Below are 17,994 nucleotides of genomic sequence, written 5' to 3'. Positions count from 1 at the left end.
TAAAGATGAAATATGTCTAAAATGACCAAAAGTGGACTTGATTCCCTTATGTACTGAACGTGCCATGTGTGAATCACTATCTGTTAGTCTATACCCATTATTATAAAATTTGGAGTCGTGGTGGCTCAGTGGTAGAGCGTTCACCTCTGGTGCATGGGGACCTTGCTTCGATCCCAGCTCGCGCCAATTGACCTTTGTGGTGGACAAACACCGTGTGCGTAGATTTTCTCGGGGTTCTCCCACTTTCTTCATTCCACCATTTCATTCATTTCTCATCATCACTGTCTCCTTTAGCCTAGTCGGCATAACCGAGGGATGTAAAACTTAATTTCATCTCATTATTACAAAATTCTTGTATACTGTAAACCTTAATTTCACCCTAGCAATCAATTTTTCTTTTAGTTTTTCATGTACCAGTGAAGATAAGAACTACGTAACCGTACTTTTACTTGGCTGGAACCTTCTAGTATTACTAGACAAATGGTCTGAAACGTGACTTTATACAAAACATTCTGATATATATTTTTAAATGCTTCTCAAAATAACTGCAATGTGTTTCTTTGCTTCAGCTTTAAGTAACACGATTTTGGTTGATTGAAAAATAATTACTTCAATAAAATAGTGACATTTCTAAATAGTATTTGGTAGAATGTTTTCTTCTGACTCAGGTTACTCAAATTAAATTAGTTGATAGTTGGACTTCAACAAAACGGAAAAGCGAGGCCTATTTCTTAAGAAAGAAAAAAAAAGCAAAACATTACGATAAAATTAAAGATACCAAGGTTAATGCAAAAGAGCTGTCAGATATTTGTAAGGGTAACATTAATTAATTAGAATTTACTCAAGAACTGGAAATATCTAAGTACTGTTTCCTAGAAATTGACAAAAGATTAAAAATATCACGAAAAGAGAGATGACAACATTCTTAAGAATATTCTAAACTCTTAAAGTTTCTTGTCTCCCGTAAATGCATTTTTACTAAACTAAAACTTTACTAAATGAAGTTTCAGTTTCATTTGAATGAGAGCTATGGACTGATATTTCTTAAACGGTAATATAATATTGTACAATTAAACTTCGTAATGCGGTTTAAGTTGTTATCCTACTGAAAATCGGTGGATATATAATTTATGTCAATGCAATACATTCAAAATATTCAAACTAACGAATACTAAGGAAATCTGCAAAAATTATCATGTTTAAAATTTTTGTAGAAATGACGAGATACTGGTCTTTACATTATTATTATTATTATTATTATTATTATTATTATTATTATTATTATTATTATTATTATTATTTATTATTATTATTATTATTATTTATTATTATTATTATTATTATTATTATTATTATTATTAAATATTCTGTTTTTTGGAAGGTCTTGGGACTAATGAAGTGCTTTTTTTTTTAATTAGATTTGGGCCTGGAAATGTTTCTTCCACGTTTCTCCATCTTCCTCTTTTAACTTTCAATATTTTCTTCTATTTTTCAAATCATCGATCAGTTCTGTTCTACTTTTTCCTATTTCTTGCTTTCTTTCCATCTTTCCTCCTGTGGCGGCATGAAGAAGGAAATTTCTTCTCAAGATGTGTCCAATCCAATTGGCCTTCCGACGAAGGATGCTGGCTAGAAACGTCCTCTTTTTTCTTGTCCGTTTTAAAACATCTTCGTTTGTTACTCTCTCTGTCCATTTTATCTTCTCCATCTTCCTCCAACACCACATTTCGAAGTTCTCTAAATATTTCTTTTCTAACTTCCGTAATGTCCAAGTCACTGAACCATACAGTCCAATGCTCCTTATATAGAACTTAACCAAGTTCTTCGTAAGTTCAATATTGATCTTGCTATTTAAGAGTGATCTTTTCTTGTTGAATGCCTCTTTGCCTATGGCAATTGTAAATACTGTATAGTTATCAGAACCACGCACATCATAGGTCTAAATGATTACTGTTTGAATATGGTTAAAATTTTATAACATAATATCCAGTATAATAAATGTAGTTGTAGTTTCATTTTGATTAAATTTCTATGCTGTAACCATTACCCCCCCCCCAAAAAAAAAAAAAACCTATTGATTCTCCTTCTCGTTTTTCAGGTCGATGCCATTTTTGTGTTGTTGCTGGTGATATTTCCATTGGCTGAGTTAGAAGAAGATGTAGCAAGCAAAATCAAAATCAATACTCAGCAACCAACAGCCATTGTACATAGTAGCTCAAAAGAAAATAAGACAGTTCCAAGTCCTGTTAGTTACAGTAGTTTCTATAGACAAGAAAGTATTGCGCTTGTATGCAATAATATCACCAAAAACTGTAGTCACAACGGATTGCATAAGATAAAGCCATTAAGATCTCAAAATAACCCTAAATTAATCAGTGAGTATTCTGAGAAGCACGATCTACAAATTAAATCAGAAGACCAAGTTAAAAATACACAAGAGCACAGTAAGTTGAGCGCGCACAAGAAAAGAGAAAGCAACAGAAATGTGGAAGGCGACATTCATTTACCCGAAGATTTAACTACACAAGGAACCATTATATACCATCAAGTTGTTAATGTTCCAGGTGCAGGGCCTGTTCTTGTAGGTAGTCAATTGCTTCCGGACGGTCGCCAAATACCGTTATATGTATACACAGAAAGTTTACCTCCATCTTCAGCAGTTTCGCATCAAAATATGCAGATTGGCAGTTATCCATATCAAAACCAACACCCACAAGTTATAATTCATAATTCTCAACCGAGATATCGACCACTACCGCCACAAGCTGAAATACAACCTGTTTATTTGCAAACATTTTCTCAACCACAATCTCAGGAACCAGCACCTGTACGTGAAGTTGACTACAATCCCAGAACGCCTAAATTGGTAGTCGAAGAGTATCCCAGAAGATACTTGTATCAACAAGTGGATAGAACCAAATTACCCGTTTCTCCGAGGCCTGGAGTACAAAATGCACCGAAGATAAATCGATATCCTATTCAGGTTCAGACAAGAGGCAATGTACCCGTTTATCCTGACAGAGAGCGTATTGATCCCCCATTACAAAATCATCCGAGACATCCTGTCCCTCTTTCTCACTACAGACGACCACCTTCAGAACAATTACCTCCTCTTCCTCCTCCTTCTTCTTCAAGACAAAGTGAAGACTACTACGATGATTACAACGACGATGGTAATGATGATGATAATAATGATAGTTACACTTATACTGAAGACGATGAAGAATTGGAAGATCCTCGATATCAAGCAAGAACTCCTTCAGATGGTAATTACAGAGACACTCCTGCAACCTACCTTACTCCACCTGCAGAATATCCTAATCCCAATAGAGCTTATCATCAACAACAACCAACGAAATTTGAAGGGTATGTACATAATCAGCAGCCAAAATACATTGAAAAGGTACCTGAAAGAGGCCAACAATACTATCCACGACCACTTCCACCACCTCCTAATCTTCATCACCGTGACAATTCTGCAGATAATATCCAAGGAACATTTAGGGAAGATAAAAGACACCATGAACATCAGCGATTGCTTCCCGATAAGTATAGATATCATCATCATAATGGGAGGAATGAACAGCCAAATATGGAGGAAGAACAGTCGTCTCAAGTGAGAGTATTTCCAGGGAAAGCTGAAGTTGTGAAATCTTTCGTGGCAGACAGGAAGTCTGATGGTAATCAATTTAGACGTGTTGATGACCAAAGAGGGCGTTATGGTAAGTTATGAGCAGGGTGACAAGATGACATTACTATTTAAGTTAGTTCACAGTTAATGTACTTCTGAAGTACGTTTAATCTCTCCATATCAGCTATTTAGAACGGAATGATATGTCAGAGTACCCCTTCTTCTTTCGTACAATGAATAGAAAGCAGTAGTGAGGGTAAAGAACGAAGGCGATCGGGTCGGGAGGTTTGTATTTTATGTTATATAAGCAATGAAGTGTAGTTAGGGCTTCCACAAGGTGTACCTGCAAGACAATCTATTATGCGATCGATGGACGTTTGGCTTCGACCATAGCCTGATGAGTTCAAGTGCCTATTATCTTTAGTGCTACTAACTATAAGAATAGGTAAAGACAACTATTACAGATAGAATGTCCAGTTGAAAATCACTAATTTCTGAGGAAAATCACTAATTTCTGATCTTGTATTTTATGATATAAATGGTGTCATTGTTGTTTCGATTTCCTTTGCAAATATCACAATTCCAGTCATTGAAGCTACAATCCAAAAGTAACGTTAAAACACAAGTTTACACTATTTTTTTTTTTTTCAAATGAGTCCTCCAGTTCCAAAACGGATCTTGTCCATTTACAGAAAATCCCAGAAAACTAAAAAATGTAGGATCTTCATGTTTTGTAGAACTGGGAATACTTCAGTGTGTTCATGTGAAATACTTGAAAATCCTCAAATATTTCCAGTTCTACAAAACGCATCGATCCTACAGTCTTTCTCGGTTTTCTAGGATTTAATATAAATAGACAAGAGCCGTTTTGGAACTGAATACTGAATTACTTTGTAGAACAAAATTTACAATAGAACAAACCTTGGATTAAGTTACCAAAGGGAACACATGTGTTCTAAACCTCAAAAATTAATAGATTTATTAAATATTATAAAGAAACTTCATAATAGGGTTAAAGTGGGAACAGTTACAAAAAGAAACCTAGACATATTAAACTCTGGAAAACAATTCATTTAGCTATCAAAATCGAAAAAAAGTAAATTGTTAATATGATAGCATAAGAGTTGATTAAGTTACAAAAACAAACCTAGGGATTTTAAACTACAGAAATTTGCTAAATTGAAGCATTCTCCAGAATAACACTATATGGCACATTTTGAACTTTTCCGAGTTTCCAGTAGAATCATGTTATACAGAATATGATTTGACATATCCTGAACAAATCGTTTCTCTATTGCTCAAGATACGCCACTGGTATGTTTGCAACCTCTAAGCGAAGCATTGCTGTATATGGCAGCTTACTTCATTCAGTTTTCCTTGTTTTTCTCGGTTACATCGAAATGTTTTCTTCATGAGAATGCTTCAATCTTATAGAAGAAAACGTAAAAGAGGTAACGAGTGTAAAATAGGTAGGTCACCAAAAGAAATCCAACTGTTTTAACATTACAATACATTTTCCAAAATTGAATAAAAGCAAATTTATAACAAGAATGACTGCGGATTAAGTTTCAAAAACGATCCTAGGGATTTTGAACTACAGAAAACAATCCATTTACTAAATTTTATAGATGAGAATGGATTAAGATAGGAAAAGAAACTTGGATATTTTAAATTATTGTAAACAACACATTTACAAAATCGAGCAAAAGCAACTTTATAAGATAAGAGTGGGTTAGTTACAAAGTCAAACCTAAGGATTTTAAACCACACAAAATGATACATTTACTAAATTTTTAGAAAGACAGATTGTAATAAGAAGGGAATGATGTAAGCTACATAAGGAATCTAGGTCCTTTAAATTATGGAAAATAATATATTTACAAAACTTGTATAAAAGCGAATTTATGAGAGGATAAGAGTGGATTAAAATACTAAATCAAATCTAGGGATTTTAAATAACAGAAAACAATATATATTTATTAAATTATGTTCAAAAAATTGCAATAGAATAAGAGTGGATTAACTTACAAAAATAATTCTAGATGCTTTGAAGTGTAAAAATGAGATGAACAAACACCTTGTGAATGAACTTTGTCGGAGATGTTTCGTTTCCTCTTACTTTCTCCATTCCACCATTGCGTTCATTGTCAGTGTTACCGTCTTTCTTAGTCTCGGAGCATAGTCGTGATATTAAAAAATCTTTAAATTAAAAACAAACCTTTGGGATTTTGTAGTTAATGCTAGCACTATGGAATGTAAGGAGAGGCTATAGCCATTTATATATATATATAATTATATTTCAATAAGTGCCATATGCGATCTTGAGTTACATTTCTCAGCAATAAACAGTATAACATGCATTTGGAACTAAATCATTACAACATTAAAGTTCAGATCTTGAAAACTATTATGGTGTGGTCGAAAATTACGGTTAAATTCTGAAAACAGTTTTAGTATAACATGGTATTTTCAGTAACACGAGACACATAATTTGAAAACAGTTTTTTAAAACTGATTATTGCGCAAGGTTTTAACAATCATACAACAATTTATTGTCCAGAGTTGTTTATTTCCTGTACAGTAGCTACATAAGGGAAGTACATTTTTACGTATCGTGTTACAGGCTATGATGGAAGGTCAGATGCCAAGCAACTGTACAATGACAGAGGCTATCAGAACCACAGGAATGGAGGCGGAAGAAACGCATACAATGACAATAGAAATGTAAACCATGGACGGGGAAAGGAGAGCAGCTACCACGCAGGACGTGCTGGTAATTATGGCAAATATCATGACTCAAGAAATGGTTATGCCAACACTCAGAACCGATTTCAAGGTCGCCAAGGAGAACATGATGTAAATCGAAGTAATTACAGAAGAGGACATTCTGTTAATGTAAGCACATACTCCTTTATCTTTCTATTCCAAAAGTTAAGAAACTAAGCCCATCAATGCTACCAGTTCTTTCCTTATTGACTTAATTTAAAAAATGAAATCTTTGTGTTACGTCCCATGGTTATGCCGGTTAGGCTAAAGGAGACGGTGATGATGAGAAATGAATGAAATGATGGAATGAAGAAAAGGGAGAACCCCGAGAAAACCCACGAGCACGGTGTTTGTTCACCACAAAGTTCACACGGCGCGAGCTGGGATCAAACCAGGGACCCCAAGCACCGGAGGTGAACGCTCTACCACTGAGCCACCGCACCCCTTGACTTAATTAAGTTTGTTGGAAGAATATATAATTAAAACATCATATCATACACAATGATGACTAAGGGATGATTCAAAAAAAGTGACTGCAGGCTATTAGAACAACTTAAAAACATTTCATTACCTTAAGAAGTTATTTAGGTCTAAAGAAATAGCAACCGTAACAACAACGTCTCGAGTAATCCACATAATGCGAGCGTAGAACGAGCAAAGAAAGTAGTAAATAAATAAATAAATAAATAATAATCTGAGTAGCCTTCCGATTTCCATCAAGTAACATGGCTTTGATTATACCTCTGTGTTATATTGAGCGCTAATTCTTGAGGTTATAAATATAAAAATATCATTTGATATTAATATGATACCTAACTTGGTATTCTTCGTAATCTCTTTATATATATCTAGGTACTATTTCTGTTTCTATTATAACATCTACACAATCATTATAATAGTAAGTGTTGTCTTATACTGCGGGTTTATTGCTGGGAGTTAAAATTTACATTTGTATTTCGATATCCCGCTACTCTCTTCGTCTTGACACACTAATTAACATATTCAATGAATTGGAAAGTATTTCTCCGTAGTCTTGATTCATTTACGTCCTTACAACACACCTTAGGCAATAAAAAACAGGACCTACTATTTACCTGAGCACCGAACCACGTCGGGGCTTGAAATTCGGTGTAGTTGGCGAGTGCATAGTAGAGGTCTGCACGGGCCGGAGTTTTTAGCCTAGACCCGGCCCGTGAATATATAATGTGAGGCCCGACCTGAGTCTGAAATATGTTTTAGCATTCAGGCCCGAGCCCTTGTGATAATCAAATGAGCCCGAAATAAGCCCGAATTACAGAAACTTAATGATTAACGCAAAATTGTATTTTTATTTACAACACTCAGCGGTTTAATTTTGCAGTTGTGCTTTGAAAGTTCTTCTGAAAGAGCGGTGCAGAAAGAACGGAGATTTATTGTTGTACGGTATATTTACAAAGTTAGGCTCAAAAAGGCCCGAGAAATATAGTTTTATGTTTAAAAATTTACGGCCCGAGCCCGACTCGGGCCCGAAGTGATATATCGTTTATAGGTCCAAGTCCGGCCCGCGGGCTCGGCCTGAGCCTGTGCAGACCTCTAGTGCATAGACTATGTTTCTCACCTTATTATTCCTCCTTCGAGTAACTGAATTACAGGACCAGCTCTTCGAGGTCTTGCCTTTCTTTTTTTCTACCTTCCCTTGAATTGCATCCTGAATTACAATTACTTCTCATTAAGTCAATTAACCTGTTGTTTTTTCCCCTTCTTTTCATAATAACGAACATACTTCCTACAATTTTTGCGACGTTTGTACACTCGATCCAGATAACTTTACTCCATATTGAGATTTTGAAAATTTATTTAATTGCACTAAACAGAAATTTTGATAGTTAAACGAAATGCAAATTTACTCAATAATTGAAACCCCAGGTTTTACTTAAAAGAAAGCAAACTTTTCTCATCCATGATGTAATTATTTCTTAACCATATAAAATACCTGCGTTATTTCTTTATTTCTTTAATCCCATTGATTTATATGGGGAATTGTTTTTCGGTTTCTTTAAGATAAGCAGGAATTTTACTGATATCTTTTGCAAATCTATTTTAATGATCCTTAATTCATGTAAATTAAGTTTTGTCGTGTATAATTTTAAAATGTAATAATCAAATTTAATTTAAGTAATATATTTCGGATATTCTAAAGAATGGCGCCCATGGATAATAGGGCTCTATTATTCAGGTCAAAATAAAGCGAAAATGCTATATAACGATATAATCCTCCGGGACCTCCTTCAGCCACTATTGGGAATCAAAATTTCACTATCACAGAAACACAACGTCACAGATTAACTTGGAACCATTATCATTGCTTCATGAATACATCAAGCAGTTACAGAGGACCTTCCAGTACACTTTTAAAGGAATCAGAAATATAATTCCCCATATAAATCAATGGGATAAGAAATCGAGATGATGCAGATACAGAATACTGTTAATTTAATTTTCTATATTCTATTTATTCTTGTATCTAGTATTACCATTATTTCCAAGTGAATTAAAATAGAACCGTAGAACTGTGTAATGTTCTCGGTCAACCAACATATCACATTTACTTGGAAATTTCTCGGTGGTCCCGGCTTCGAATTCCAATGGGATACAGAAATTGGGTCGCTCACAACAATTGGGGGAGCTACTTTGAATTAAGAGATAGTAAACTGCCGTCTACAAAGCCAAAAATAACGTCAATGGGATCTCATGTACTGACTATACATAACCAAGGAAATTTTATGTTAAAAGATGAGTAGTAATAATAATATCGATGCAGTTACACTGAGTAATTACTGGTCCCAATTAAAAATTTTCTCAGCTTTGTTTTTCTTTCTTTCTTTTATTTGCAGGGTTTTCGTAATTTCTACCATAAAGACGAATACCAAGTAACAAGGGAATACTATGATGATTTGGACGATGAAGATTTTGGACTTACTTATGGAGGCTTTCTTAAATTCTTTGGCGATTTCCTCGGAGACCGATACAATAGAGCACTGTCAAAGGTAAGTTTATCTGAGATTAATTGCACAAAGATGCGACCTTCCAGATTATGCACGAGGAGGCAAAGCGTTGTTCAATTATATACCTATTGGTTGCCAAAACATTTGATGGAATTTATACTTCACCTTTCTTACTTTGTGCGAACGCGTAAGTTAAGTTGTTGTTTTATTGTAGTAGGTCCCTTACAGTGAGTCGCAGTGGCTCAGTGGTAGAGCGCTCACCTCGGGCGGTCCCAAGTTCAATCCCAGCTCCCATCAAGTGGGCTTGTGATGGACAAATACCATGTGAATGGCTTTTATCGAGGTTCTCCCATTTCATCTCGCTTTCGTATTTCATCATTACCTTCTATCTCATCATCACCCTCTCCCTTAGCTTCGGAGTATAATCATGGGACATTAATCTAAAAAGAAAATGCTTCTTTTTACAGTCCCGAAACTACATGAGGCGTAAACCTCCAGTTAAATATAGAATTCTAATCACTTGAACTTTTATAGACAACCAAACATGCGTAACTAGCGATCGTTATTATATAGAACATTAAATCAATTCATTCCTATAGACTTTGTTTCGTTACCTATTTTTCCTCAGATTAATTGTTTTCGAAGTAAGATCAGCACTACGTTATCAATTTCTTTATGAAGTACCAAGTCACAAGGGCACATGCTTTTTCTTTGGGGGGGGGGGGGAGGAGGCAATTAGAGATCACTATGAACAGGCAACAACTCCTATCTAGAAAGCCAGCCTAAAAACTGCAATGAAGTTTGGTGTGTTGTTCATTCATGATTCAACTAAAATCCATCTCCTCTGATCGGCCATAGTTCTTCTTGGATTATAACGCTACCGATTTTAGATTACAACGTACAGTTATGTTCAAAGGAACTTGGGCACCCTTCTCTTTGAAAATATTCTATCCTTATTTATTTCTAACTTACCATTTCTGTTTTTCTTGAAAATCTTGTGCACATTTCACGTCAAAACAGTACCCTTGTCAATACTGTCAATTTGTTTGACGCCACTTGTACACAACGAAATTAGTTTGCAATGCTGCCGTCTACATAGATATATCAAACGTGTAATATATAGATAATCGTTTTCCTATATATTTGAAACCCATATTTGTGTATTCAGGGACTCACTCGAACATTTCAGTTTATAACAAATGACTATTATTCACAATTATTATTCTTGTAATAATAATAATAATAATAATAATAATAATAATAATAATAATAATAATAATAATAATAATAATAATAATAATAATAATAATAATAATTGTTATTATTATTTTCAGGCTGAATTGAGAGCAAAAGCTAAGGCTGACAATGGGTCCAAAGGCGAAGTGGGATTCTATAGTTCTGGAAGAGGCAAAGACACAGATAGTCATGGTAGGCACAAAGGACAAAGTTACGCCGCCTATAGCCAAATGGCAACAGCAACGAGTGTTGAACCAAGAAGAGGGCCTTACAATATGCCCATGTACGGTCCAGCTTATCCTACTGGACCATCTTTAATTGTGGATGCAGTGAATAGCTACGTTTTGAGTGGCAGATAGTTTATTTAGGGATATCTTTACAAGAAAACTTGCTTCGTAGTAAAATAGAAACTGTAATTGAAATAGCTAATTGTATTGACTTTATAAGACATTAGAAGGAAATTTTACTATAAAGACGCTACATCTTGCTGGTTATAGTGACATTTTGCTCCGGCAGTGCGGCACATGATGAACAACATGGCTTTAATATACAAATAGGAAAATATGTAAAATCGTGTGTACACGATAAGAAAAAAAAATCATTAATAAGTTAGTACCTTATATGATTAAAGTGTTTCTGAAATGAGAAATGAGTCTTTATATATAATGAATTAATTCCTTAAGTCGGAGAGGTAACGTTTTTGAGACCATATACATGCCTTGCAGTTCAACTTTTACGAGACAATGTCATCTAAAGTACGGAAGAAAATATTTTTGTATTAACGATGCCGAGTACCTGCGCCATATTTGTTTTTTAAGCTATTGATGCTTATGGAAAAATTCTTCTTTTCTTCTTTTTAAAATGAGCTGGAATTTTAATGACTTCATTTACTGATATCTTCTTCAATTATAGTTCAATGTTCCTTGTGTTTCCCAAAAGAATTTGCGTTATTCATGTGTATAAATTTAATATTACTTAAATTAAATCTGATTTAGGAATCAAAAACAAAATTTAATTTTCACGAAGTAAGGATCATTTAAATAGGCTTGAAGAACAAATTAATAAAATCAAACCATAAAAATTTCAGTTCTATTCAAAGAGAACAATAAAATCTCATAAATCAACGGGTTGAAAAACAAAGATGGCGCGGGTACTTCACACCGTTAATAAGTCTCCAATTAGCATAAAGTGCAGTGCCATCTGTATTAGAAGAAATGTTAGTGTTTATAAATAGTAAATATTAGTTAATAATTAAAATTATTATTCCTTGCAGCAAAATGCTAAATAAAAGTAATTCCTCTTAGAACAACACAAACAATTAAAATACTTTGTCCCAGCTCCATTTACTTCAAATACTGTTAATTACGGAGAAAGTTTAGAGAAATAGAAATTGTTTGCTACCTTTTTAACATTATATGTATTGTATATAAGAATTATATGTATTAAAACCAATAGAATTTGACTGTCTGGTTACTGCTTGCAAAATAAAGTTTAGTTACATGCAAAATCATATTTATAACAATTAACAACATTACTTATTAATTGTACTATCATATGTTACGTGTTATGTACGTGTATGTAACTGAAGTCTGGTTGATATGCTATGAATTTAAGAGTATAAATTCATATTCTGTTTCTGTATCAAAATAATTGTATGGTTTATTTGAAGAATTCAGCAAGGAATTAATTTACGTGCAAGAGTTTTATTTATTTTTTTTGTGGTTGACCGCATTCAAATATTATTTCAAAAACAAATTACTGTATTAGCTAATTTTTACTCTGTTTATGCTGTGGAATATCGCTTTCGCATTGCAATGGTGTTATAAATGGTTACTTACTACTTATAAAACTAAGAATAAAAAAGTAAGCTAATTTCTTTAATTTGTGTGTCGATATCTTATTACTAAACGGTTAGAATGCCAACATAAATAGAAATTGTTAAAAAAAAAAAGATCCTAAGATAAAGAATCATATATACTGCCTGCCTGGTCCTAAATGACCAGTTTACGCCATATATATTATACCTATATATTATAAATATGTATGTTCTGGTTAACTACTCGTAGCTCTATTTTAGCGTTCTCATTAGTTGATATAGCTTAACATAAATCTAGCAAAAATACATAACTAATCCATAGCTATCTAAAGACAATTTCCATGAGTCATGACATGCATAAAATAAACTCCACATTTATAAAACAAGCATATTTTTTTAGAAGGCAATTAAAAATTGGAAGCTCTTTATATTGATTTGGCAATTGCTTGATAAAAAAAAAATTCAATTCGATTACAAAGCTATCTGCTTTGTACGGCTTAACAAATATATGATACATATGATTCAACGATGTTTTACTGTTTTATCAAAGTATGAGAGTAATTGCAATTAATATAAGTTGAAATAAATTCTAGTGGAATATTTGTATTTACTATATTGAGTAATTTCTATGTTAATTGTATTCAATTACTGAATCATATTTGCACAGATTTGTCATTATTGATATTTCTCAGTAACAAATTGAAATATTATTTGTTAGCTTAGTGATTTAAAATCCTGATTTTTTAAAAAAAGAGAAAAGAAAAAAAATAATTATTGTCTTAAACTGAGAAAATTTAATGATTGTAATTTACATTCCCAAAACTTAAATTTAAGTATATGCTCGTTTTCCATTTCAACATTAAAAGTGTAAGTAAAAAAATACGCAAATGTCTGCATATTATTGATACAAAGTCACTGGAAGCTTTACTAATTTCCTTCTTTAAAAAAATGAAATGAAATGAAATCTTTAAGTTTACGTCCCACGGTTATGCCGGCTAGGCTAAAGGAGACGATGATAATGAGAGATGAGTGAAATGGTGGAATGAAGAAAGTGGGAGGAAACGGGAGAACCCCGGGAAAACCCTTCCTTCCTTAAAATGTTCTGAGATCTGCGTGCTCGTAATCATCTTTTTTTTTAAAAAAAATCAATAATTTCGATTCTACTTAAACATGTAATTAATTAAAAACGAATTAAGAGCATTTTTGATAACACAATATGTTAGACGAATTTATAATATAAATATTTAATAATATTATTATTAAATATATTTGAATGAATGATCTGTTGCAAGTTCGAAATCTTCAAGGGTTGAGATAGGTCTCAAAGGTGAAAGATGCTTTTCCTCTTAACCTGTGAATGTTTAAGCGCATGACATACAGACATTACTTATACTAATATGTGCGTAAATAGTAAAACAACAAATAATTATAAAATAATAGAACGAAGGATGAAATTGAAACATGAATATTTACAAAAAAAAAAAAAATCCGAATCAATTTTAGATGTTTCTGTAAATAAATAAATAGAGTAAATAGGGAAATCATAGCTTTATTTTAAGTCTAAGATGAATTTGTATTGTTTAGAAGGGTAGCGATTACGTATAAACTTAGCCCTCTTATTTTCCTTTTAATTTTGTGGGCAGTTTAACAAAGAGCAAATAATTACCATTTAAGTCACCTGTTTGTTTTTTCCTGAGTTTTAAAAACAAGTATTAGTGCAATCCTCATATAGTAAACAGTCTTTTGAAATACTGGCTACACGCACTACATTTGTGGGGAACCATCTCACAAAATATGAGAGTGCATTTATGAATTACCACACTCCTACATGCATATTGTATGTATCTATCTTCATAGAAATTTACTGTTTTAAATAAGATTATTACGGCTTTTGCTAGTTTGAAATCTTTAAATAATAAGGGATAGATAAATCAATTTTTTTCGAAGTTTCATTTAATGGATATTATACATTAAGGATGTCTTAAAATTGATCTTTCAGCTATGGTTCTGGGTGTACTGTTTTTTTCATATATTTTGAAATAATGTAAAAAATAATAATAATATTATCAGTCGAATAGTTAGAAACTATCTGCGTTCTGTTTCCATTGTAATATCACGCAATTATTACTGGCAACATGTATTGCTATCGATAGACAAATACCTACCCTTCTGCAGTGCTTTCTGTAAATTGTCATTGCGATATTTGTCTTTGTCTAACGTTATTAATGAATCCAAAGTATCATTTGTGATAATGTTGATTTTAATTTCGTGTTAGGTTCATGTTAGCTGTTAGTTTTGTAAATAAACTAGGCTAAATAATAGCTAATTCCATTTTACACTACGGTATTTCTAAGATTACTACGTAACCTTCAAGTACTATTGTTATATTTTGACTATATAAATACTACTGTGGGGTCAGTTTGACGCATTTTTTAATTTTTATTTTCGACTGATTAATTTGCAGGTAAGCGTCTCTTTCAACATCGAGAATATGTGAGAAGTGAACCTACAGCTTAGCGTGGAATTCGAAGTACATGAACTTCCACTATGATTCGAACCCTGAAAGGCGTATGCGCTTACCATGTAGCCACGAGAAAAGTCATTTGTAAAGAATTTTCCAGAGAACTTCTTTATATCTTTACCTGTCTACGTGTCTGTCCAGGAGCCAAAAAAATCTCAAGTACTACTTTGATGGATCACCATCAACTTTGGCCAGAATATAGAGTCAAAAGTTTGAAGTAGAACTTATTCTCAGAGGTGATTCATGCACCTGAAGTGGTGGAAATCAACCATTCACGTTTTTAACGTTCGTCAGTATATACGAAGCAGAAGCGATAATAGGTGCCGAAAAGCAGTTTCCTGAATCATTTTAGCGTTCCAAGGATATATTCCAGTTTCCATTCTAATCTTTCTAGTAAGAAGTCTACTACGATTTCCGATTTCAATATTAGTCGAGAAAATATCAAGGTATTTGTAGATCTCAAAATAAGAAGTAAGCTTCTTTTCGGAGTGTGAAATTTACAACAAAATACTTTGGCTTGTGTAATATTTACCTGTACCTTGGGCAGAAAGTACTCATACATATGCACTATGCTTAGTAGAATGTTCATTTCATATTAAAAAAAGAAGAATGTTTTTAATATATGTAAGTGATTATTATGGGATAGTTGTTGATATGGACATGTTTTATGGTTACCTAGTCAGTGAATTTGTGTACTTAACAGTTTTAAGAAAAGGATATTATAAGTTATATCAAATAATAAACCAGTTTAACATCGGTTATAGACGTTGTCAGTTTTATTAAAAGGTGAGATTAATGGTATTTAAATATCGAAGCTAATGTTTTTAATGTCAAAGAAATTCTACCACTTCGGATTTTTATCTCAGCAAACGAACCAGGTTTACGACTATCTTTTTGATAAATCTTTTTGTAAAAATTTGGTTTACCTCACCCGGGACTTTGTAAATTCAGTACCCGAAGAAGAAGAGTAAGGTTGAATTTACTTTTACTACAGTTAATGAATACGAACTTAACCATATTGCGAAGTGGTAAGGTAATCATAAGAAAAATGGACAACGAAGCAATGCAGCAGGAATCAAATACTAGTGACCAAGGTGAAACTAGTGTAACATCAGGTTTGTCATCAGAGGATCGACTCTTGTTAGCTTTACAGCGACAATTCAGGCAGATGTCTACCGAGATAAACAAGCAAAATGAAGAATTAAGTAGACGAATGGAACAGAAGATAGAACTGAAGTTTGACGAAATGGAACAGAAGTTTGACCAAGCTAACAAGCAAAATGAAGAATTAAGTAGACGAATGGACCAAAAGTTCGACGAATCTAATAAGCAATATGAAGAATTAAGTAGACGGATAGAACAGAAATCAGATGAAACGAAACAGACAATTGTCCAGGTGGTGAACGACATATCCTCACAGTTCGAGGAAAAGTTAAAAAGGATATCCGATGATTGTCAAGAAAAGCACAATCACCAAAATCAAGAAATCTGTGCTGTAAAAAAAGATTTAGAAGTAATAGAATCTTCCATTAAACAGCAAAAGATCCAGGTCAGCAACAACTCTAATAACATACGTGTAAATACACAGTTGTTAGCTACTATTCAGGAAGAGATTAGAACGTTACAGGCTAAAGACAACATTTACCGTAATAACCTGGGTAGTGATCGCTTTGAGTTTCCCCACTCACCAGAGATGAACTCGCCTTCGCCGGGGTCTGATGAAGATATTATACTAGAAGAAAGTTGTCCGAAGAGTACTGATGAGCGAAACATAGATGGTGTGACGACACAGCATGTCACGGATAGGAACTATCACTCAACAAGAACAAGGAATGAGAAAAAGAAGGTAAAATTAAGTGTTAAGATGAGTGAAATTCGAGCTATGAGCAAATTCAGTGGTAAGTGTAATGAGAATGCTACTTCTTTCTTAGAGAAATTCCAAGACGAATGCAATATAATGTGTATCGAACGATCACAATATATGAAATTAATACCCCATGTATTACTCCCACCTTGTTCCTTATGGTTTAAGGCAATACGTGATCACATTAGTACATATGAGGAATTCAAAGCGGCATTGATCGCAAATTATGAAAATGACTTTTTGCTGGTAAATAGAGATGCCACCCTTAGAAATCAACACTTCAATCCTCGATTGCACAAATCTCTTGTAGAATTTGTTGTAAATGTCTACAACGAATTAAAGGTCGTTAATCCTTTGCAATCGGAATCGAGAATAATAGCATCGATTCGAAATTTGCTTCCATTTAAATTGCAACAAATCTTATTTTCCACACAGTGTATGAGTTTCTTATTGATGCTTGTCCAATGCTACGAAACTCAATACCATGCCATGAATCCACAATCAGGAATAGGTAAAAATAAGAATAATTTAGATCATTTGGTGCCTGTTCGGAATTTGGATATCCGAAGTGTGAATAATACGAAACCTAACCTAAGCCGAATATACTCTAGCAATCCGAAGTGGTAGAATTTCTTTGACATTAAAAACATTAGCTTCGATATTTAAATACCATTAATCTCACCTTTTAATAAAACTGACAACGTCTATAACCGATGTTAAACTGGTTTATTATTTGATATAACTTATAATATCCTTTTCTTAAAACTGTTAAGTACACAAATTCACTGACTAGGTAACCATAAAACATGTCCATATCAACAACTATCCCATAATAATCACTTACATATATTAAAAACATTCTTCTTTTTTTAATATGAAATGAACATTCTACTAAGCATAGTGCATATGTATGAGTACTTTCTGCCCAAGGTACAGGTAAATATTACACAAGCCAAAGTATTTTGTTGTATAAAAAATGTCGCTCGACAAAGGGACTGAATATAAAAGTCATGAGTAGGCTTGGCTTTTATCTTCAAGAACCACTGGTCCGTTTACATTAGTGTTGTTTACATCACATATGTCCATCATATTTTGATCGCACCTTGTATATCTATTCATTATATTTCACATATACATATATATATATACATTCATAACAATTCTTTCATTTCATCA

The 17,994-nt window shown here is 33.2% G+C and overlaps 1 protein-coding gene across 1 annotated transcript in view; it reads left to right on the top strand.

The window, feature by feature from the left end:
• The window catches only part of LOC145667043 (uncharacterized), a 74,208-nt gene extending 61,239 nt beyond the window's left edge, over positions 1–12,969 (top strand). Inside the window, exons 2-5 of the mRNA XM_081734740.1 lie at positions 2,099–3,722; positions 6,255–6,526; positions 9,271–9,423; positions 10,716–12,969. Coding sequence (XP_081590866.1) covers positions 2,099–3,722; positions 6,255–6,526; positions 9,271–9,423; positions 10,716–10,976 — 2,310 coding nt within the window. The 3' untranslated portion in view covers positions 10,977–12,969. The remainder of the gene's footprint in view (positions 1–2,098; positions 3,723–6,254; positions 6,527–9,270; positions 9,424–10,715) is intronic.
• The last annotated feature ends 5,025 nt before the right edge of the window (positions 12,970–17,994 follow it).

The sequence above is a fragment of the Thermobia domestica genome, chromosome 1 (assembly GCF_964235325.1).
Source record: "Thermobia domestica chromosome 1, izTheDome1.hap1.1, whole genome shotgun sequence".
Classification (NCBI taxonomy): Eukaryota; Metazoa; Arthropoda; class Insecta; order Zygentoma; family Lepismatidae; genus Thermobia; species Thermobia domestica.
The sequence above is the reverse complement of the archived record's forward strand: the minus strand, read 5'-3'. Positions and strand labels throughout refer to the sequence as shown.